The sequence below is a fragment of the Ipomoea nil genome, unplaced genomic scaffold (genome assembly GCF_001879475.1).
Source record: "Ipomoea nil cultivar Tokyo-kokei standard unplaced genomic scaffold, Asagao_1.1 scaffold1403, whole genome shotgun sequence".
In the NCBI taxonomy this organism is placed as follows: domain Eukaryota; kingdom Viridiplantae; phylum Streptophyta; class Magnoliopsida; order Solanales; family Convolvulaceae; genus Ipomoea; species Ipomoea nil.
Window position 1 is genome coordinate 116,892 of NW_017617831.1, and position 24,486 is coordinate 141,377.

General features: G+C 35.3%; 1 protein-coding gene across 1 annotated transcript; it reads right to left on the reverse strand.

The window, feature by feature from the left end:
• Positions 1-11,923: 11,923 nt before the first annotated feature.
• Positions 11,924-13,029, reverse strand: LOC109186074. The gene is made up of 2 exons (XM_019335973.1): positions 12,761-13,029; positions 11,924-12,670 (listed from the first exon to the last, which is right to left on the reverse strand). The coding sequence occupies exons 1-2, from the start codon at positions 12,967-12,969 to the stop codon at positions 12,409-12,411; spliced, it is 471 nt and encodes a 156-aa protein (XP_019191518.1). The 5' UTR covers positions 12,970-13,029; the 3' UTR covers positions 11,924-12,408.
• Positions 13,030-24,486: the final 11,457 nt, after the last annotated feature.

The window sequence follows — 24,486 nt, forward strand, 5'->3', positions numbered from 1 at the left end:
AAATTCAAAAATTGCAATTAATAGCCATAATATTAAAATAATTAGGTGATTTAACATGGAAAATCAATTGCTGAAACTCCTATTTTAAAACATTTTCAGAAACCTTTTAAAAACTTAATACACCCAAGATAGGTCTCAAATAGCTTGTTAAAAAAGGTTTTAAAGTCCCAAGTGAAATTAGGACTAAAAAATGCTCAAAATTAAATGAGAAACCAAACAAGCTTTCTAAATAGGCTATAAAATCCAAAATTAGCCTAAGGATCCAAAATTGAATACAATTTAATATAAAGACTATGAGTTAATAATATGCTATATCCAATCTTAATATGCTTTTCTAAATGTACAATTATAACAAAATAATTTATGAATATACAAAGCATGCTTGGATTTTGCATATTAACATAATATTAACTCATAAATCCTAAAACAAATTGCAATAATTCAGACAATTTAACAAGCACCTCAATATTAAATTAAAATTCAAGTAGCAAATTTATTACTTAATATTTGCTCAAAAATTGAATAATGTTGTAATTCGGCCTATCAACTTGTTAGTTCTCGCGTGATAGTTGTACGGTAACGCATCGACTGTATGTATGAAGAATATTGCAATATGGAATGGAAGAGTAGAGAGAAAAATATAACACAAGAATGTAGAACTCAAGAACACAAGTTCTATCTTTCATTATGCCTTGAACATGTATATATATACATCCATATAACCCTTCATTTTCTATAACATAAATAATTGAATAAATATAATGCAAATGAAAGGTCTTGTGATAATGGCCATAATAATAATAATATTTATAACAAATAATAATTTAATTGTGACAAGAATTACTGTACTTGTACTAATAATAACAATAATTCAATCACAAATAATATCATAAATAATCTTAATTTGAAAATTTTTAATGCCAAAATTAAATACTAAAGGGCATCAATATTTCAAAACAACCAATTACCCTACATCATCCATTTACCATTTGCCAAAATAATATACAATATTAATTAAGGTAATATAATTATGGTAAAGAATTTTATGATTTTGTCTACCACTGGTCTCCTGTACAACTAGCTAGATGGTGTAGTGTCAAGTCACAGGAGCAGTGGGAGGACCATACACATATATATAACCTACGTGCCATCATTATAGGTTAAGTAACAGAAACCGTTACTTCCGTTTCAAACCACAACATTATGTCCATAAATGGCCTATTAACTTGCACCACTTAATGGTGACACAATGGAAATGTTACAGAGGTTTGTCAATTATATCTATATCTACCATTGTTTGAATTCTTATTCTTATGTTTGGCACCTCTTATATTTTTAATATCTAAGTTTGTTGTTTACCACTTTTGTTCTAAATACAGGGTCTGTTCATCCATGTCCATATACCTAAGGATGTTGTGGCAAAATATAAAAACATATTCAAGGAGGGTAAATTGTATGGAATTAGAAACTTCTTATGCATCACTAACTTCTTCAAGTATAAAACAAGCCCTCATCGTTACATGATGAAGATCAAACATGATACACTTGTGAAGGAATATAAGCGTGTGAATTTCCCCAAAACAATGTTTCGCTTCAAGAGTTTTGAAGACATACTTTCAAAGCACGGAATTGATGAGAAAGTCTTGATAGGCTATATTTTTTTAAAAAAAATCTAAAGTCAATATGATTTATTACCTCTATTGTGATGTTATGTTTTATTTAACTACTATGCTGTTTTTTCTAAATTCAGATGTCATTGGTCGTATTGTGGAGATATATTATCCATTGGAGAAGCTAATAGCAGGGAAGAAGGCTAGACTAATTTACTTTGTGCTTGAAGATTCTAGGTATGAATCCTAATTCTGATTGGTCTCTCTAATTTTGATTATAAACTTCTATCTTATGCTTTTTCTGCTGGTTTTAAAATGGTATGTAGTCAGAGGCAGATTAAGTGTACATTGTGGGATGAGCATGTGGACCAACTAACTCCATACTTCAACTCAGTTGCTAAGGATTCAGTTATACTGTTGATTCAGCTCTGCAGAGCTAAATTCATGGACAACGAGTTATATCTCTATTTACTTCTTCTATGTTTTTGGTTTATCTATTTTCCTCTATTTTACATTATTCGTAATAGTTATTAGTAATTACTAATGAGTAAACTAAATGAAAACTGGCTCTGAATATTAAAAAAAAAAAACACATGAAACTGTTGCAGTCATTATTAAACAACCATTAATAAACAGTGATACATAAGTAAACATTCATTTATAATATGCCCAAAACAGTCGGAAATAAACAATTTAGAATAAATAGGCAAAACCAGTCATTAGCGCATTTGCAGTTCATTTAATGTCCACACACTCATGCAAAGAATTCCGTAATCTATTTTTAGTGTTCTGCTTAATAACTCAATTGTGTGTTACCACTTTTTTTTTTTTTTTTTTGATGTAAACCACAATGTGGTCCGGGTCTTTCTCTGTCCGTTTAACGGTCCAGGTCCACCCGGTTCGCTCCGAGAGACACTAAAACAGGCCCAAAGGGAATCATCACTTGTGGGAATCAAACCCGGGTTATCCCGAAATTCTCCCATACAAAGAGAGCTCATTTGCCACTTGAACTACCCTGTTGGGTTGTTACTAATTTTTATTTACATGTTCTCTATTATTAGTTTTACCAGTAATCATACACCTTTAGGGTGTATAGATTATGAAACCAGATTGTCTGATGGTAGTTTTGGCACTGCTGTGCATCCTAAAATTGTGTTGGTCAGTTATATTCAAGATATATACTCCAAAAAATAGGTAATCTCTTCTTCTTCTTCTTCTTCTTTTTTTTTTTTTTTTTTTTGTATTCTCTACTGGCCTTTTTTTTTTTTCTACTTTATTTATTTAACTCAATCTTACTTGCAGCTAGGGGAGTATTGGGTGGCAGGTATAATTGTTGATGTAGAGAGTTTAAGTGACGGGTATTACATTTCTTGCAAGAGTAATTCTTGCAAGAAAAAGCTTGGTTCTGATGGTGGTATGATGTATTGTGCTGGGTGTAAGAGTTCTTGGCATGAGGGAGTTGTGAGGTATAGGCTTATTATCTGTGTTGCTGATCATACTAGGGATGCTCCTATACTGATGTGGGATCGTGATTGTGCGGAATTGGTTGCTCCTATGCTGATGTGGGATCGTGAATGTGCGGAATTGGTTGGTTTGTCAGCTTGTGAATTAAAGGCTAAGTATGCAGTGGTAGGTATTTCTATGTCACATACCTATGTGCTTAAATGGTGAATTCACTAAATAGGCTGTGCATGTGTTTTCTGTTTTTAAAACTTTGTAGGGGAATGGTTGTATTCCATTTCCATCTGAGTTATGGTGTTTGCGTGGCATGTCAATGCTGTTTCGGATTGCTATGAAGAAAGAGAAGGTTGAGAGTTACTATTCCGCATTCACAGTACTTAGGATTTGCAGGGATGAAGCATCTCTTACACAGTACTGCTTGAGTCTCTCAGCTGGTATTTTACAACCAACCATTGGTCCAGGTGATGTAGGTGGTTTTCTGGATGAGGATGAGGATGGTGATGTCGGTTCTGAGGTATATTCTTCTATCATTGTTTGGTTAATTTTGTCACTATGGTCTTATTCATTGGCCCTAATGTTATTTCGTACAGGAATGCTTTGGTACTCATAATGAAGAATGTGTTGAGGTGGATGATGGTTCTCAAGGTGTCAAGGTGGACAAGTTTCGTGGCTTAGATGACATTGAACCTGGTGTAGGTGTTAGTGGTGCTGTTTTGCCTCTTAAGAGGTCTCTATTTAAAGACTTTGTGGATGTTGGGACTTCAAAGAAGGCTAAGGAAGTGGTGGTTAAGGAAGAAAAGGTTATTCTATCTTTTTAAATGTAATGTAGAAGTACTAAGTGTTGACTGGCTGCTGTTTTTTGCTATTCCTTTTTGGTGTTTAAGGTTAGAAAATTGCTTAAGCTACAATGTACTCTTAGAAAATAGATATAGTCTATTTTCCTATTTTGTCATTTCTCTTTTGGAAGCTGTATTAGCAAGAGTGCCTATTGTACCTATCCTTAGTAGAAGCCAGTAAGGTCTTTGTAATCTACTTAGTTATCTAATGTGAAATTACCTACTTATGATTAGAAGCTAATCATTGCAATTAACCTATATAGTGAGAAGTATTCAAATAAATAATTCAAACACATTATGGAGCTTTGCATCAAAGTATACAAGTAATCGAATCTGGAAAGGGAAAAAGAATTGTAATGTTTTTAAAAAAGAGCTCTATAAAGAAAAAAAATATTGGAAAATTATATATACATACAGTTGTTCACAAGTAATTGGGAAAAAAGTATCAAATACTTTTTTTTTTTTGTATAAAATTTAATGTTTAATTTCAAATTGTCAGTAGGAGTAGATTGTAAAAAAAGAAAAAAAAAACTTTTAAAATTTGTCTAGCAATAGTTCCATTTGTCTAGAATCCAGAAATTTATAATTCCATTTTTCTTGCAATGCTTCAAATTATTTAGAACACATTTACAAAATACTAATGTCCTTCCAAAGTAAATTTCTGAAAATATATTTATAATCATAGTCATATATATTTAATAAATGAACTTTTTAATACTTTTGGCTGCAAAGTCCTAATAAAATTGCTTAAATATATCAAGTAGTAGTATAAAAGAATTTGATTGTTGTCAATATAAAACAATGGCATCATATTCCTTTTTTCATCATTTGCCTCTATTTTAAAAGTATTAGTAATTAGTATTGGGTAAAATAAATGAGAACTGTCTCAAAAAAAAAAAAAAAAAAAAAAAAAACAAGCACATATAAATTTTTCAGTCAAATTCAAGGTGCACAATACTCAATACATACAGGTACAAATTGTTTTTAAATACACCTATAGCTTCTATCAAGCATTAATTGTTGATTGTAAGGTTTGAAAAATGTAACTATTTGTTGATAGTGACTTCTTTTCATCTCTATTCAATTTCCTAACTGCCTCTTAAGAGGTCTCTATTTAAAGACTTTGTGGATGTTGGGACTTCAAAGAAGGCTAAGGAAGTGGTGGTTAAGGAAGAAAAGTAATAGGTTATTCTATCTTTTTAAATGTAATGTAGAAGTACTAAGTGTTGACTGGCGGCTGTGTTTTGATATTCCTTTTTGGTGTTTAAGGCTAGAAAATTGCTTAAGCTACAATGTACTCTTAGAAAATAGATATAGTCTATTTTCCTATTTTGTGATTGCTCTTTTGGAAGCTGTATTAGCAAGAGTACCTAATGTACTTATCCTTAGTAGCAGCCAGTAAGGTCTTTGTAATCTACTTAGTTTTCTAATGTGAAATTACCTACTTATGATTAGAAGCTAATCATTGCAGTTAACCTATACAGTGAGAAGTATTCAAATAAATAATCCAAACACATAATGAAGCTTTGCATCAAAGTATACAAGTAATCGAATCTGGAAAGGGAAAAAGAATTGTAATGTTTCTAAAAAAGAGCTCTATAAAGGAAAAAAATGTTGAAAAATTATATATACATACAGTTGTTCACAAGAAATTGGAAAAAAAAAAGTATCAAACACCTTTTTTCGTATAAAGTTTAATGTTTAACTTCAAATTGTTAGTAGGAGTAGATTGGTAAAAAAAAAAAAAAATGCTTTTAAAATTTCTCTAGCAATAATTCCATTTGTCTAGAATCCAGAAATTTATAATTCTATTTTTCTTGCAATGCTTCAAATAATTTAAAACACATTTACAAAATACCATGTCCTTCCAAAAAAAACAAACACATATAAATTTTCCAGTCAAATTGAAGGTGCACAATACTCAATACATACAGGTACAAATTGTTTTTAAATACACCTATAGCTTCTATCAAGCATTAATTGTTGATGGTAAGGTTTGACTAATGTAACTATTTGTTGATACTTGATAGTGACTTCTTTTCATCTCTATTCAATTTCCTAACTATATATGCATAGCATTTAAACAGAGCATCTACATGCATTCAATTCATTCCCTACCCAAATTTTGCAGGTCTCCAACAAACTATTGCAACAATAATGAAAAATTGAAAGGCTCAATTACAATATGTGGAAAAAGGAAATTGGAGGAAGAAAGTAAAGGTATTATTTTAACATACATGTTTTCCTTCTTTGTAATTTTATCAAATAAATAGTAACTTAAGACCTGCAAAACTTTGCCTCAACTTTTCTGCTTTTATGTTTGGATTAATATTTGATGCACCGCCAATGTATAGATGCTATACACCGGCGGTGAAGGAGGGAATGACACATCATTAAAAATTAAATTCAATTTTAATTGGGTCCTTTTTTGCAAAATATCTAACACTTTAATTTTTTAGGAAACTCTTTTATTTCAAGTAATATAATATATCTACTTTCCTCTCTCTCTCTCTCTCTCTCTCTCTATATATATATATATATATATATATATATATATATATATATATATATAATGATAACAAATTCTAAAACCTGTAAAAGAATTAGACATTCATTACTACATGTTTTAGACCCAAAACCTATAAATCAATTTACAAAATCAACATTTCCACTTTATATCAAAAGTATAGTTTTTTAGAGTTTACAAATTACCAAAAAAAAATAAAAAAAAATTATTAAAAATCAATAGCTTACAAGATAATTTCAACAATAAAAAATAGGTATAAAAAACAACTTACCGAAGAGAACTCTTTACTAATGGAATACTAATCAAGATTCTGATAGAGAAAATTTGAATTTTGATGAATATATATTCATACAAGATGTTGCAATTGTTTCTAATAGTGACTAAGGTTGTAATTTAAATTTAGGAGTTTAGGGGTTTAAATAGATTTAGAAGTTAAGATAGATATAGGAAATTAGATGATTTTTGTTAATTAAAATTAAAGAATTCTCAATTATAAATATAATAATTTAGAAATTTATTTTTAAATATAAATTATTATTATTTTTTGAAAGCTACTAGTTCTATTACATTGTAGTATCTGTTCATATACTTTCTCAACCTACTGAAACACAAAGAACCAATAACGCCTCCACTGAGGCTCGAACTCATAATCTTCCAATTGGAAGTCCAACTCGGATACCATTAGACCACATAGTCCTGGTAAATATAAATTAGAATTATTAATTATAATATAATAGTTTAACTCATTGTTAACTAATTGTTGTTAACTAATTGTTTTACGCTTTAGAATCTGTTTTTTTTTTTTAAACTAAAAATTAAAGATATATATAACCATTCTAAAACCTGTAGTAATGAATGTCTAATTATATATATATATATATATATATATATATATATATATATATATATATAGGAAAGTAGATATATTATTTTTAATTTTTAATGATGTGTCATTCCCTCCTTCACCGCCGGTGTATAACATCTATACACTGGCGGTGCATCAAATATTAATCCTTTATGTTTCTATCTGCAATATAAATTGCAGTTCTTTATATGTATGTGCTGAAACATACTCAGTTTGTATATATATGTAAAGAAATTAAGGTAAATTTTACCATTTTAGGAGATTGTTGCCTGTGTGTGTTTGAATGTTCTGTGAGTCTTCGCAATTTGGAATTCCTTTGCTATAGGTTGTTGACCAAATGACTACACCAGTATAAACAAATAATACAAAGCTCATATTAGTACCAAACAATGAAACTTAACTTAAGCTCATATTAGCATACAGGAACACTGGATGCAATTATTAGACAAACACAGAGATAATGTCCTCTTTAATTTTTTTTAAATTCTTACTGTTAAAAAAATTTATCTTTGTATTCCAGCAAAAAAAAAAAAAAAAAAAAACAAATCTTATGCACGCAATTAGATAAACACAGATGCATATTTCAGATCTCAAAATATAAAATTTAATTTCATATTATTATCTAACCCTATAAAATTGGATTTAATGGATTGTGAAATCAAAATATTTAGATCAAAAAAAAGAAAATAAAGATTATAAGCATTACCATTGAATTTTTTCTAAAATCACGATTTTGAAATTTCGCGATATAGGTTTCTTCGTCCGAAAACGGTAACGTCCTCATAATCAACTGCTTGTAAGCACCAAAACACTTAACTATTGTTTAATTTTTGGGTCTTTTGGATTCTTTGGTAAGTATACAGAGTATTTTGGGTTTTATTTTGGAAAGATGGAGTGAAATTGCTAAAAATCGAAGTAGATGGAGGGATCTGGACAGAGTAGCTAAACAAGAGAGATATACAGTACATGCAATGACAGATGGAGAGGAAGACGACAGAGAAGAGATCAGAGGGAGACAACGAACCCATTTTTTCCGTTGTGGTGTACTGGTGTTGTTAGGGTAAGAAGTGAGACATGTGGTCTCTAAGATGGGTTATGTCAAGCATGGGCCTGGTTGGTTGGATTTTTATATTGGGCTGCAAATTTGGACTGGATGTAGGAGTTTATATAACAGACATAATAATATGTATATAGATGGATTGGTCCAGTTAAGTAGAAATCAATCCTTATTACATGGATTTTATATTGGGCTGCAAATTTGGACTGGATGTAGGAGTTTATATAACAGACATAATAATATGTATATAGATGGATTGGTCCAGTTAAGTAGAAATCAATCCTTATTACATGGAACATGGTCCACCCAATTATGTGGACCATAAATAAAAAGTATATTTTAAATATACTAAGGGTACATTATATATGTATGTAAGATACTTTCAATATAAAAATAATGTCATTTTAATATATTAAAAATGTATTTCATATTCATGATCCATACAATTATGTGGACCATCATTCACACAATAAAACTGTCAGGGGAAATTATTATCATTATTATTATTGCAATTATTATTATTATTATTATTATTATTATTATTATTATTATTATTATTATTGTTGTTGTTGTTGTTGTTGTTGTTATTGTTATTATTATTATTATTATTTAGATTATATACGGATAGGTTAAAAAGAGGAAAAACAAAAAAACTTGACCCTATGTTACATCTTACAGGTGTGGCTAAGCAAACATTTTTAATATAGATATAGATTTGTTTATAGTCACTTTTAAGATTGTAAATATATATTGCTCTTTTTTTTTCATATATATATATATATATATATATATATGTAATTTTAAAACAAATAAATTTAATAATTTAACTAAATTAGTATAAAATGTTTATTTCCTTTGTAACTATAATATATTTTATTTGAAGACAACATTAATGTCATACTTATAAGTAATTGAGTAACAAGTGTGGCTAATCAATATTAGATTATGAGATGCTCATTTGAAGCTATACATTATTTATTATTGTTTTTGATTTAGAATTCTTGATAATTTATTAAATGTAATGAATCATGTATTTGTTTTAGTGTAGAGTTGTATATTGACATTGGAGATCCAGTTTTTAAGTGCGTTCATTGTAGTGCATTTTTTTTGTCCGAGGAGAAACAGGGAAAAAAAAGTAAAAGTTAATGGTGGCCCAAGATTTTTTTTTTTTTCATACCGTGCAACGCACGGGTGGAGTACTAGTTTGTTTTAAGAACGGGGCCACACAAAACTAAAAACAGGCATTGAATTGGTTGATCATACAGTTCGGTTGTAACTTGTAACCACATAAGGTTTCAAGTTTAATTCTCCGTGTGAATTGTCTATTGACATTTTTGGTTTGAATTAGTTATTGGTATGAGTAATATAATCTAGACTCAAGATGTTTTTAGTGCTTGAATAGAGCTTTTTATGGTGTTCTTAAACTACTATAAGACTTAGCTTGCTCTTTTCTTGTTTACTTTAATTTACATTTATTTTCCAACAGATTCTTATATTACTTAATCATTTCACATACATACATACTAGTGCGCTACAAAAAAAATTACGTTGTGCACTTAAACATTGATAAAGTTTTTCAGTGATTATTTAGTTAAAATTTCAAACATAATCTTTCTAGTATTCTTGAGAATTAAGTCTACCGCCAAATTCTCTCTTCTTTTTGATTATATGAATAAATTTTTGATCTTGTATGTTATGCATTACTAGTGAAGACTTATGTGAGATTCTGGTCATAGTTGTTTTGATAGAACTTGTCTCATTACTCTCTAAGTGATGTTTAAAATTTGCATGTTTTGAAATGATTTAGGTCATTTTTGTTTAGCCTAAAACTTTTAAGCTTACCATTGTGCGCAGTAAGCAAATGTCTAGCCTCTGTGATTCATGTTTAGTTGAGTTACCATATTTACATCCTCCCAGATGCTCAGTTGGGGTCCAACCTTTTGAAAAGAATAATTATATATTGATATTGGTATGGATGGTAAAAATTTGAATGATGAAGTCTCCTATCTATTGAACTTACATTTTGAGATATACTTTTTCCTTAAATTTGATTACCCATATATATAATATATCATCAATTCCGTAGTCAAATTTATCAACCTTCCATATATAACCAGCGCCTACGACAGTCCAACGTCAAAAGTTTCACATGGCCACGATAACATATATATGCTTCTTAGCTAGCTTCTACACTTTGTTGCCGATAACATATATGGTTCTCATGTAACGATTTCCCTAATTATTATTATTATTATAACATTGTGATAAGTTATGACAATATTAAGTATTTAATGTATGGTGCAACACTAATAACTTAATAGCTAGACTAGCATTATGATTAGAAGTTTGGTTAAGGTTTAGGAGACCTAAAGACATACAACTACAATAATGACCAGTGATTATATAAGGTCACTAGTCCTCTCACTGCTCACATTACATACCTCATATACCATCTAGAGAGAGCTGAGTAAAAGTGAGAGACAAAATACTCGTGTTATCTTTGCCTCTGCAGCAGTTCAGATCATTCAACCATCATCAACACAAGAACTATGGCTGGAGGTTATTACAATCATGTTGTCACATATTATAGATTGCATGTGGCGTATTTTATTCTTACATCTCAATCTTAACATAATTCGATTTCTAGTGCTGAAGTGGTCGGTTTCCATTTACTCATGCCAACAAATGTTCAGATCAAGTGATTATCTCTATATCAAAAGTTATAACTCATAGCGAATGCGCAACTTGACTTCTCTATATACTGTCATCACATAATTCTCGAGATGTAGATTGCTTGATTTGACCTTTCAACGGCCTCTGTCCAAAAATTATCCAGCCACCAATTCTCGGGTACATATTTGCGGAGAAGTATATATGGAGCTACATACGCTTATTGAGTTAGTAAACACGGTTGGTTTTGTTCAAAATATTAGAAGTTTGATTCCCGTTAGTTGCTATAATTAAATACTCCCTTGTTAATCTTACAATTTTTATTTTTAGATTATTGATCATATACTTTGATCTCCAGACCCTCTATTCCATTCGTTAGAGATGCATACAATTCAACAAGGAGATTAATCACTGTATTTGATGGTGAAAGTACACAAAAGCAAAACAAAAACAAAAACCAAAAAAACATTTCATAGAGTAAGATGGTGTTACTTGTTATAGGGACAAAATAAGTGGATTGCAACTAAAAGGAAGTAGAACACAAGTTTCATCTTAAAAGATCAAAAATTTAATTTTTATTAATATTTTTTTATCAAGTTCATTTCATATAATTTTTTTAATTTACTAATTATTATACAAGAGTATTTTTTTGAAGATATTACACAAGAATATTAAGTTAGAGATTAATTTAAGCTATAAGCATGATTTATGAAATACATATTTTTGAATAGTTGTTTCTGTTCCTTTGTTTAAAAAAAAAAAAAAAAGATTGTAACTAAAAGGAATTGAAGTAAAGTATGATATGGGAAATCCGTGTCATACAAGTTTAGTATGATTTGCACATTCAGATCGAAAATGGGAATAATGTACGTGTGATGCACCTTCAAATTTATCCACTCACATAGTCTAGGTGTGATGCACCTTCAAATTTATCCACTCAAAAGTCACAATCCAGTTTTGGGTGGAGAGCTAGACTGCCATGGGGTGGATCCTACTATGTATCCCTTGATTTTGAATGAAACCATGGCCAGTGGAACAGTTCAGATTTGCAGCCTCTAGCTAAAGCTTTTGAAGTGGAGGTTAGGGCTGCCATATGGATGATCCTTCCATGGGAAATGATTTCATATGCTTCTGTTTGCAGAGATTGGTCCTAAGATGCCTGGTCTCTGTCAGTATTGTGGGCAGAACAGAGATGAAGTTTGAATGATGCAGAGGAGAGTAGTGTTATGAGGCTTTGGGTGAATCTGGTTTGTAGCAACACTCCAAGGCTATGTTAGTGGAGGGGTGTTGATATCTCTTGAATAGAGGTCCTCAACCTGGGAAGGGAACAGGAGCAGGACAGAAAATGTTGAAGTAGCCTTCAGGACTTGGTTGCAGGTGAGCTACAGGTTTGATGGGAAGCTGGGCATTCTGCAGTTCCTGATCAAAGCTTTTAAGTGGAGATTGGGACTGCCATGGGGAGGATCCTTGTATGGGAGATGATTCCACATGTGCTGAATAGGATGATGGAGTGGATTCTTGTAGCCCAACTCAAAGCCATTTATGGTGGAGTTTTGGGTTTGGACCTCACACTGGGGAATAAAGCACCATGAGATGGGAAAACCTGGAAGTCTGAAGCTAAGAGAATAGAGGAACCTGAACAGTCTGAGTAGCAGAATGGGATAAGGGGATTAGTCTGAAAGTTCTGCTCTTTGTAGTCTAATCCAAAGCTGTTAAAGTGGAGGTGATGACTACCTTGGGATTGATCCTAAATGGGGAAATGATATCTCATGGTTGAGATTGGTATAATCTTGGCCTGAAACTGAGGTGAGGTGAAGGGAAAGAAGGAGCAGACATGCAGTTTGAAACATAAGGCTTGATGCACCATGGCTCACTTTGGGATATAAAGTAAATGCAAGGCAGCCCAGTTTGAAACTTGTATAAGTGGAGAATTGGGTGCCCATGGGATTGATCCTTCTATGGGAAATGATATTCCATGATGTGCAGGCTTGGTCTATGGAAGAAATTAGTTTGCAGCATGAGAATTGCAGCTGATGAAGAACTGATAAGAGTCACAGTGTTGGTGAGAAGGGTGGGAGGAATACAGGGGCTTTGTAGTCTAGTTTGAAGCCTTTAGGGTGGGGAGCTAGACTCCCATCATGGGAGATGATGCCCTATGTCTAAGCTCATGATGTTTCGAGTTTAGGAAATAAGCAGCTTAAGAAGGCAGGGATTGGGGCCTATGGGAGGTATTATCATGCATGGTGGACCAATGGAATTTTATGGACTTGGGTTCGACCATATATGAAGAAATAAGATGATTTAATGGGGGAGTTGAAGCTGATTTAATGAAGAGGCTGAGCTATGGTTTTTTGGGGCGATCGGATGGAGCTAAATAAGGCAGACGTTATGCCATGGAACCGTGTTCACCATTCATGGTGAACACGGTTCCAACGGTGTTAGTACACCGTTATTTATTTATTTATTTTTTTTAATTAATTGCGTGACTTTTCTTCTTTCTTTTCACATTTTGCGGTTTCACTTTAATTTGAGATGAACAAAGATTTTGGACATTCATAAATTATGAATTCATGCCTGCACATTCACTTTGGAACCATGCCTACACATTCCCGTCCGAAATCACGGACATTCATAAATTATGAATCCATGCCTGCACATTCACTTTGGAACTGATGCGTAGTATATTTGCAAACAAATAATTCTCGGAGTACGAGTTATCGATCCACAGGGAAGTGGTTGTATCAAGCACTAGTTACTAACTTATTCATTAGAGCTAATCCTAACAATTACTTAGATGATTGATTGGCATAAAATAAATAAAATAAAACAGAGGTTCAGGATTTTGAAAACAATTAGAGAGAAGTTGAGATTCATGGGATTCAAGTATTTAATCACCTAGTGCCAATTATCGTTTGCAATATTTAGTTTGGAATTAAGATTTGTGTGGGAATGCAAAGTGGAATCGAATTACTCCCGTAATCTCTATTCCTAGTGAATTTCCACTCCCGTGGCTTAAACACCCAATAAGATCGAAGATCGGCATTCAATTATTCCTAATTACTACCATCTCCCGATTGGCAACAATCTAGAATAAACTTCCCCTAATAAGTTCCCCTTTCCCAAGGTCCAACTATTAGGTGCAATTGTGTGTACCCTAATTTATGCCCCAACTCCCATTGGTGACACAAACATGGCTATGAAGCTAGTAACTATGGCCATTAATTACAAGCATCAAACAATATTATCACGATTGCAACACAAGTATTAAACCCAAATAATAATATATTAAAGAAACTGAGAGCTCAGGCACATAGGTTCATAAACACTTTTACCCAAGAATCTCTAAAGAATTTAGGCAAGCATGACTAAATTATACATATATAGCAAATATAAATAAAGACTTACAAATCATCAAAAGAGTACAAGAATTAACCAGACGATTTTCCCAAATCTCCCTAGTCTTCTTCTTGCTTTCCAAGACAACTTGTGGCTCTTGATTTCTCTCCTTCTTGTCTCCAAGAATCTCTGAATTCTGAATTCTGGACTATACAATTGTCTATTCTAATTATTTACTCTAAACTAAAACTCATTCTTCTTAGGGTTGAGGAAGGTGGGATTTTATAATAGGTACAAAGTTGGGATCAACCCTTGAGAAATTAGGAATATTCCTATTTAATAAATAAGAAATTGACGTCTTTAATCATTTGATATTTCTGCCATCATATGATTAGGAAATTACTATCCTTTCTTTAGCTTTGGAGAATGCCACTTTAAATTAGGAAGTTTCTAAAATCGCGCCCAGTGCAATAAGTACGGTTTGCAAGCTTATTTTGACCCTTTTCTATTATTATCTAGACTTTGATGTCTTCATAAGAGTTGTAGCCCTTCGAGTCTTCTTTCCAATGACGCAAGAATCACCTCAATCGGACATTCCTAGCATGAGATATGATCAAAATACTAAACTGTCGCCAATCTGTGCGAGATGAAATGTCACTGGAAATTTTCGACGCGTCGAGCCTGGGGCTCGACGCGTCGAGTTTTCTGCTGAGTCACAGGTTGTAGCCCTTCGAGTCTTCTTTCCAATGGCGCAAGAATCACCTGAATCAGACATTCCTAGCATGAGATATGATCAAAATACTAAGCTGTCGCCGAATTCAACGGGAATTACAACTCTTCGGTCTTTTGATTCACTTTTGACTCCAATTTTGTCCTAGGACTTCCCTTGCTCATAACTTTGACCTACAATGGTTCAAAAACACTAACAAACACCGTAAAACATTCAAAATAAGTGTGAACCATAATTAAATGATAATAGCAAGGAAAACATGTATTAAATAAGCAAAATTAATGAACTTAATTACAGAGATGATTCAAAATAACTATAAAAACAAGCACATATGTGATAACATCAGGAACCATGCCTACACATTCACTTTGGAACCATGAGATTATGAATTTTCTGTTATAAGATTATGAATTTTCTGTTATGAGATTATGAATTTTCAGTTATGAGATTATGAATTTTCTGTTATGCGATTATGAATTTTCTGTTATGAGATTATGAATTTTCATTACATTCATAATTTCGGACATTCATAAATTATGAATTCATGCCTGCACATTCACTTTGGAACCATGCCTACATATTCCCGTCCAAAATCACGGACATTCATAAATTATGAATTCATGCCTGCACATTCACTTTAGAACCATGCCTACACATTCACTTTGGAACCATGAGATTATGAATTTTCTGTTATAAGATTATGAATTTTCTGTTATGAGATTATGAATTTTCAGTTGTGAGATTATGAATTTTCTGTTATGCGATTATGAATTTTCTGTTATGAGATTATTAATTTTCATAAAATTCATAATCTCATAACAGAAAATTCATAATTTGATCAAACGCGCGCCCGTTAACTCCACATCCGCGAATATTTTTTTTTTTTTTTTTGCCTAAAAACGACGTCGTTTTGCCTTGTGTTCACCATTCTCGGTGAACACGATTCCATGGCATAATTTGCAAAATAAGGTTGCAGGCAATCATTATTGTGTGGACCATGGTCTACACAATTTGTGTGAACCATATTTTGTATACTGTAAAATAATATACATTCAATACAAAAATAATGTACATTCAATACAAATATAATGTACATTGTATTCAGGGGATGTACATTATTTTTGTTCTGAGTGTACATTATATTGTATAATGTACATTCAATATAAAAATAATGTACATTTAGTATATTAAAAATGTACTTTTTGTTATGGTCCACATAACATTGTATGGACCATGGTCCACACAATAATTTGCCGGTTGCAGGGCCGATGAGATTTTGAAGATGGGCTTGGGCTTGGCCGTGTGGAGGCTGAAAGGAGAAGCTAAGGGCTTTTGGTGATTTAAGGCCGAATGGCCTGGGGTGTTATATAAGGCCGAAGGGCCTTTTTCTTGTATGAGAGATTGGGCTAATTTAATTAATTAGCCCAATGAACTTTCAGATGGATTAGGCCATTGTTTGTTTTGTTATGGCATGGGCCACTAGAGGAATGGGCAAAGCCCATCTGGCTTATTACGGCCGTGGGTCGGTTGGGAGGAGGCCATTATGGCCGGTTGTGGAGGAGGGCCTTATGGCCGGTTTTGAGTTTAGAAGGCCGAAGGCCTTGGTTATTCTTAGGCCATATCGGCCTTGTTTGGCAATTTATATCCTACACCACGGCGCGCGTTGCACTATGCGCCCAGATGCAAAACGACGTCGTTTTAATTATTTTTTTTTTTGAAATTTTTCGCCCCAGTGAATGGCAGTAGTTTTTTCTTAAAAAAAAAACCCGCTGTTCAAGAATGTACATAATGTTATACTAGAATACACATAATGTTATACATGAATGTACATAATTATATAACAAAATATACATACTTTTTTTAAAAAATAATACACATAATCTAACATAATACATAATAAACATAAACTTTTAACATAATACACATCAACTCTTAACATAATACACACAAATTTTCTGATTCGGATGTACATAATTGTATAAAAAATACACATAACTGTATGAACCAATACACATAACGTTGTGAACAAATACACATAACGTTGTGAACAAATACACATAATCTCAGCAACTTCCTACGCGCCTCCCAACACTACCCCAAAACGACGTCGTTTTGGGAGGCGCGCGGCGCACAGTGCTATGTGCGCCTGGTGTAGGATATAACGATTGGCCTTGTTTGATTTAGGCCTTGGCCTTTTTTGTTTTATACATGTTTGAGTTAGGGTGGTCACTTTTGGGCCACCCTTGTACATATCATAATCTTTGTGAGCCATGGTTCACTTTTGGGGCCATGGCGTCTTTATGTAGGCTTTTTGCTCTTTTGAGATATGAAATAAATGCACAGTTAAAAAAAAAAAAGTCACAATCCCCTCACATAGTCTAGATGTCATAGAGTTGATTCTGATACCAAATTGAAGCATGTGCTCCCTCCCGACTAGAAGTCTAAGGTTGATAGCTGGATTGTATTTTTTTTTTTTTTTTTTTTTTTTTTTGAAAGTTACTGGCTCTATTACATTGTAGTATCTGTTCATATACTTTCTCAACCTACTGAAACACAAAGAACCAATAACGCCTCCACTGAGGCTTGAACTCATAATCTTCCAAATGGAAGTCCAACCTGGGTACCATTAGACCATATAGTCCTGGTGATAGCTGGATTGTATATTTATGTTTATATATTATATTTTCAACATGGAGGTCATGTTGAAACTGACCTTTCCGATGAAAATTTAAAATATTCTTGGTTTGATTTCTTTGTACTTCTGGTCTTCCATAAGATCATAACTTAACCAAGTAATTATTGAATTAATTTTGTAAGAAAAATATTATATGGAATCTTATTTTTTATTCTGACTTACAAATTGTTGATGTATCCATTTTTTCTGAGATCCACATAATGAAAATATCATATCATTATTTGTTATATTATAGAGTAAAAGTGATTGAGTAGAATTTTAGCAAATTGACCAAACTAAATCTCTAAAATAAATATTTAGTAAATTATCTTTTGACTAAATGCTAAAAATTCAAAATTCTTTCTTAATAATCTAATGGCTATTGTTATAGGTTGGTGTGAGTGCTACAAGTGGTGATTGATCAAAGTATATATATGAATATTATTATTAGTTCAAGACATTTGAATTCTAATAACATTTTACATTATTTCTCATATGAGAAGCAAGAGATTGATGTAACTTTTGACGACACTTATATGATATTTGGAGAGTAAATAAAATTATCATATCGTTTCCTTTAGTCCTTTAGTAATCATTTAATAGTTCAATGTCATGCAGTCATGGTTAGGGACAAAGTTCGTGAGAGTGATGTAAGTAGTGATCAGAGTATATGATGTAAATTTTAACAATGTTCAAAGACAAATGAGATTATCATCCTCTAATTGCTACAAGTTTTATTTTCATTTTCAACAAATAATAAAAACATGAAGGTGGTGTCTTTTATTTTTTATTTTTTTTCAAATATATGAACAACAACAACCACAACAAGAATTCTTTTAAAATTAATATATTATTGAAGTTTATATATATGTAAACCTAAAAGTACTTTGACAATAATCAAACGACTCTTCCCTCTGTTTAAACTTTTGGTCCCCAATCATAAATGTTAATGTTATCCGGGAAGGCGGCCAAAAAATGGCAAAAGCAAAAACCTTTTGATGATGCAAAGAAAAAAAGAAAAGCATTGTGAGAAAGAATATATGTACAATAAATGCCTATTTTGGACGTTTGGTCCCCAATTTGCTTTCTTTGTATTTTTCCATTTTTAGTTAATATTTGACAAAGTTAGCGGTGAAAAGGCAAACTATAGATAATTATGTGAACACCAAAGATCTTGTGGTTCAATAGTACTAGGTTGCTCTCTTATGTGAGAGGTGGAGGGTTTAAACCTCCTTTACAATAATAAAAAAGTATATAATATTGTGAATAATGACAATATTAGTTAATTGAATAAATTTTAAAAGCGAGAGTTAGACCATTAATTTTATAAACATTTCATACTAAATTTTGATTAAGAGAGTGTTTTGGCAAATAATTATTAGTTAATACCTAATAGTGAATTAATTTAGTTGATAGTTATTTACTTGTAGAGAGATATTTGGTAAATTAGCTAATTGGGTGTTGGCCGATAGTTGATTATTATTTTATCCTATATTATTATTATTATTATTATTATTATTATTATTATTATTATTATTATTATTATCATTATTATTATTATTATTATTATTATAGAATTTATATTGGCCCTGCTGTAACACCGCGAAATTTTTCAACTTTTAAGACTTATATAATAAAGGTAAGTTTCTCATTTAAATCCCAAAACGTAACATAAGAGTACGGGGTGCTATGCCACACCTGAGCTAGAGAACTCAGGTGCACAGGCTTACTAACAAAATCCTTAATAATGTCAATACATAAGCATGGCACGCAGGCCGAAAGGGAAACTATCTACTCTACGCTCCAGATCTCTAGCGCGCTCCAGTGTCTACTCATCTGTGCCTAAAAGCCAAATATATTTGTTCAGCGAGAGATGCTGGTAACCCACTCCAACGCGTTGAAATACAGTACATATAGCTATATACATAGATATAAGAAAAACCATTTCGAAGCATGAAGATATATCCTAAGAGACTCTAGCTTTTAAAACAGGGCATATACTCATCAGACAGAGATAAGCACAGTCAACAGTCATAACCAAGCATATACAATTCACAGACTCGACAGATAGAGATAAGCATAGCCAATAGTCATAACCAAGCATATACAGTTTACTAGCATGTATCCTATGGTCACACTTTCATAACATTCATAGCATCAAACCATCCATATCACATCACATAATCACACTTTGATGGCGCCACAGAACCAATCGCATGCCCATACATGAGGGTCAGCACATATAGCTCTGACACGGCCCTGCAGCACCCTGCTCGTATCGCAACACGAAGGGGTCGATCGCAACTGACCGATGAACCACAGCTCATCATAATGTTTGATCGCAACCAAACAGTGGACCGCAGCCCAAGAGTAGTCATCTGACCGTAGCCAGGAATATGAACCGCAGCTCATGTAAAACGTTTGATCGCAACCAAACGGTGGACCGCAGCCCGAGAGTGTAAATCTCACCGCAGTCAGCTTCTGAACCGCAGCTCAGGAATAACCAATTTGATCGCAACCAAATTGGGGTATCATGCACACGTAACACATAACAAGTACATGCAACCCACATTGACACATTGGGGAGGGGGAGAAATCGCATAATGAAACCTATGCGTGGTCATTCACATACTAGGAATAATTCTAAGGGGTTCATGCCTCTTTCACCTAGGTTAACGAGATACCAATTCAACTAGCATGCAATATATAAGACTCATTTATCCTACGAACGGTACCCGAAACATCAAACTAGACATAGGCACGATAGACGGAGTCCGTTGGGACGCCACGGGGGTCGGGGGAACATCAAATGGGGAAGCCGGGATCCCGAGGTGGGGCAATTTCCAGCGGGTAGCCGGTGGGTGAAGAGTCACCCGCCGGCGACGAGCTTCCGGGCAGCGGGTGCCCGGCGGGCAGTCGCCTGCCCGCCGGCTGCCCGCTGCCGGCGACGTCCAAACTGGCCGCGGGTAGGTGGCGGGTCCCCTACCCCCACCTACCCCCCACTGAATCTTTTTCACAATTAATGCCCCGGGAACCTTTGTGGAACCCGAAACCATGCTTAGACGCTTTTAATCCCAATCGATGACACCACGTAGACAATTAACGGATCAAAAGCAAGAAACATACGGCACATATCCTATCATGCTTCCTAAACATAATTAACACCCAAACATGCGAATTCCCCACCCAATACCTCAAGAGCAACACCATACGAGTTTCACGATACATCCTAGGGCTCTAATCGTATTTAAATCAACAAGAACACAATTCATCTTTTAATATCAAGGACATCAAGATTCGTCAAGAATATCACATAATCATCAAGAACCTCTTATCATCATCAAGATCACCAAGATCACACATATAATCATATTACCAATTATCAAGATCACATCACTAATATTATAACCGATTCACCAAGACACAAGAATATATAGGGATGCCTAAGAGGGGAATCATAGCTATGAAAATAGGTTTTGTTGAGACATGCGTTACCTCTTAGCCTTAATTAATTCCTTGGCTATGAAGGGTCTTTTCTTTAAGCTTTCTTCTTTCTTGATTTCTCTTAAGGGGATTCTTGGAACTTCTTGTGTGGTGAGAGATTATTGTGGTGGGGGTTCTAGGTGCCTCTTGTGTCCCCTATTTATATACCTAAAAGTCCTAATTAGGGTCTAAGTACTATAGGCTTGCTAATTCTATTCCTTTTAGGGCTAGGGGCTGGGTTTTAGAGGTGAGGGCCCACGGACTATGGTGGGCCTTTTCTAAATTAATTATTGTAATTTAATTCTTTCTTTGGATAATTGGTTAAATGATTAATTGGTTTTTGGGGTCGTAACACGAGGTGTTACACTCTCCCCCCCCCCCTTACGAGGGGCTTCGTCCCTGAAGTCCGGTGTGTTAATCCATTCTTTCACCCCTGGACATCCCGTATTTTGGCCTCCTGGTTAGGAGCTTGGCCCCACATTTTGTCTTTGCTGGGGTAGACTGGACCTCTGGTGTTATGGTGATAGGAAGGTTTTGGGTCTACCTTGGTCTCTCGCTCCAGAGCTGGATGCCCTGTGAGTGCCCAAGGTGGCCTCGATTGCTGCCACCCTCTGATCTAATGCGCGTGTCGTGCGGTTTAAGGACGAGAACCCTTCCTCCATGATTTGGTTTTGCCGGGTGAGTTGTGCTAGGATGCGTTCATTGATTGAGTCCTCGTTTTGTCCCCTTGGGTTTCCTCCCGATCGTGTGTGTGCCGGTGGGTTGGGCTCGCTATCCTCTTCCTGATCCCCACCTTCCTCTAGACCCCCACAATCTTGCATTGCTCATTTGAGCTTTTTGTTGGAGATGTCCAATTGGTCGACCAATTCTCTTCGCTCTTCCTCGGGTTTTAGGCAAATTTCTTCGAGGGTGATGTATTGTCCCCCTTCGGTGTAGTAGATATCGTTGCGGCGGAGGTTCTGGGCGTTAAAGATCATGCCGTTTACAGTCTTGACCTCAGTGTGGCTTAGGTCCACCCCCTTTCTCTCCATGATCCAACTTAGGATCATCCCGTAGGGCAGGCTAAGTCGATTTCTTGTCTTGCAAAATTCCATGTGTTTTAGCATGAGGGCCGGTAGGTTGAACTTGATTTTGTGTTTCAAGAGGTAGGCAAAAGTGCACTCTAAACTCCCCACGTCTTTGCTTTTATTGTTTGTGGGCAAGAGGCTGTCAGTTACAATCATAACCAATATCTTTTGCTCTGCCGTTTGCCACTTCCTATTTGGTCGCGTGGCCGAGGTGAACCCTTCCTCTCTCCCGAGTAGGTACCCGAGGTAGTCTTTGTACCCCGTATTTTGGGTATCAATTCACCCTTTTCGGTCGTAATTTGATACACCCGTGGTGGTCAATTTCAAGAGCTTGGCCAAGCGGCCTTCGGAGAGTATGATTTCCTTGCCGCGGACCTTGGTGGTGATTTCTAGCTTATCACCCCGTTTGGTGGCTACTAGATGTTGATAGAATTCTTTCACCAATTCGGGGTACGTATCCCCCTTGATGGTGAGGTACGTATCCAAAAGTCCTTGGTGATTAAGCATATTGACCAATTCCGGAGAAAATTGGTCGGGTTCAAGGGCTTTACCTCCGATTACGGTATAGCCGGCGTTGCTCCATTCCGGGGTACGGGTTCCGAGGGGCTTTTTCGGTATTTTTTGGGTAGATGGCACTTTTTCGGCGACCTTCTGGTGGGACTCCGGCGTGTTTTCCGGCGGTTTTCTCCGTCGGCGAGGAAGGCAGCGGCGGGCTTGGCTCCGGCTAGGGGAGGCGGCGATTTTGGGGTGGAGTCGGGCAGTGTGTGGCAGCGGGCGGCGTTCAGGCAAGTGGCGGGCGCGCTGGTGTTGCGGGTTCCCTCCGGAGGCGATGGCGGCGTGCGGCGGGGTGCGGCCTGGGCGGTCGGCGGTGGCCCGGCTGCTGGCAGCGGTGGGATCGTGGGTCCGGTGTTGGGGGGGGGGGCAGTGAGGTGAGTGGGAGAGGGGAGGAGAGATGGAGAGGAAGTGAGGAAGAAGAAGAAGAAGAAGAAGGATTTTTGATTTGGGGATTTTGTGGGTTTTAGGGATTTGTAGGAGCTTTAAGAAGGGAGTGTTCCCTTGAGGTTTCAAGAAGCACCCTTAGCCTAGTGGTCAAAACCTTGGTTTTGTATGTGGGAGGTCAAGGGTTTAATTCCCATTAGTAACACTAGGCTTTTGATGGTGTGGTCCTTGTCTTTTTCCTTCTTTTGTCTTCTAGTGGTGGGAGGCTTGGCTTGTTTGTATAATTTTAGTTTCCGCCCCCGTAAGTGGGATCGAATTTCGATCTAATCTTTTATTTATAATAATTCCGAAGTAATTAAGCTAAGTAAGTAGTTCCACTACGAAGGTGGTTACAAGGAATTTGTTGGTTTATCCTAGACAGAATTCGTCTTCTTGGTTTTCTTCCGCGGGGTTTGCGTGGTCCTCGTCTTCTGGGGTTAGGTTCCCCTCCTCGAGGTTGCTCTCGTTCCCGAGTTCAGCCTGGGTGTGGCTCATGACGAATATCTTTCCGGGAGCGCCGTAGTTTCCTTGGTGAGTGGTGCCCCCGTGTTGACCCATGGTGGTGGGGCGTGGCCTTTGGGGTTGAGTGCACTGGAAGGCCTTGTGTCCTTCTTCTCCGCAGTTGAAGCATCGCCAGGGATTGCCCATGCAATCCTTGCCTCTATGGCTTTTGGTGCATTTCGGGCAAGGGAAGCTTCTTGTGTTCTTCATTGTTCCCTAGGGGTGGCCTTTGGCTGGCCAGGTTACTCGGTCTTGTGTTGGTGTCGTTTCTTGTCCTTTTTACGGGTGGTGTTCCACCCCCGGTGTTTCTTTTCCGTATCTGTTCTTGAACCCCACGTTGTAGCAGTTGGATTCGATAGAGATTTGCGGCACTGGAGTAAGCCTCGTTGAGGGTCCGTGGTCTGCTTACCACTAGTGCTTTTCGGGCTTCGAAGTTGAGGCCCGATACGAATCTCTCTATTTTGGTCACCTCAGTGGGGACTAGTTCCGGTGCGAAGCGTGCTAGTTCTAGGAATCGTTTATGATATTCCATGATGGTGGTCGCCCCTTGTTTCAGATGGAGGAACTCTTCGTGCATAGACGCTTTTACGTGTGTTGGATAGAATCTCTCTCGTAGACGTGTCTTGTCGGTAAGCGGGTCCCTCGTGAATCCACCAAAGGTCTGCCTCGTGTCCGAAGTAGAACGAGGCTA

Bases quoted from the DNA above. Each gene is read 5' to 3' on its own strand.
- LOC109186074 (XM_019335973.1), bottom strand. From the start codon at position 12,969: ATGGGCACCCAATTCTCCACTTATACAAGTTTCAAACTGGGCTGCCTT. The intron at 12,671-12,760 runs GTAGTCATCACC...TCTGCTACTCAG, and splicing joins CATTTAGGATCAATCCCAAG to ACTGTTCAGGTTCCTCTATT.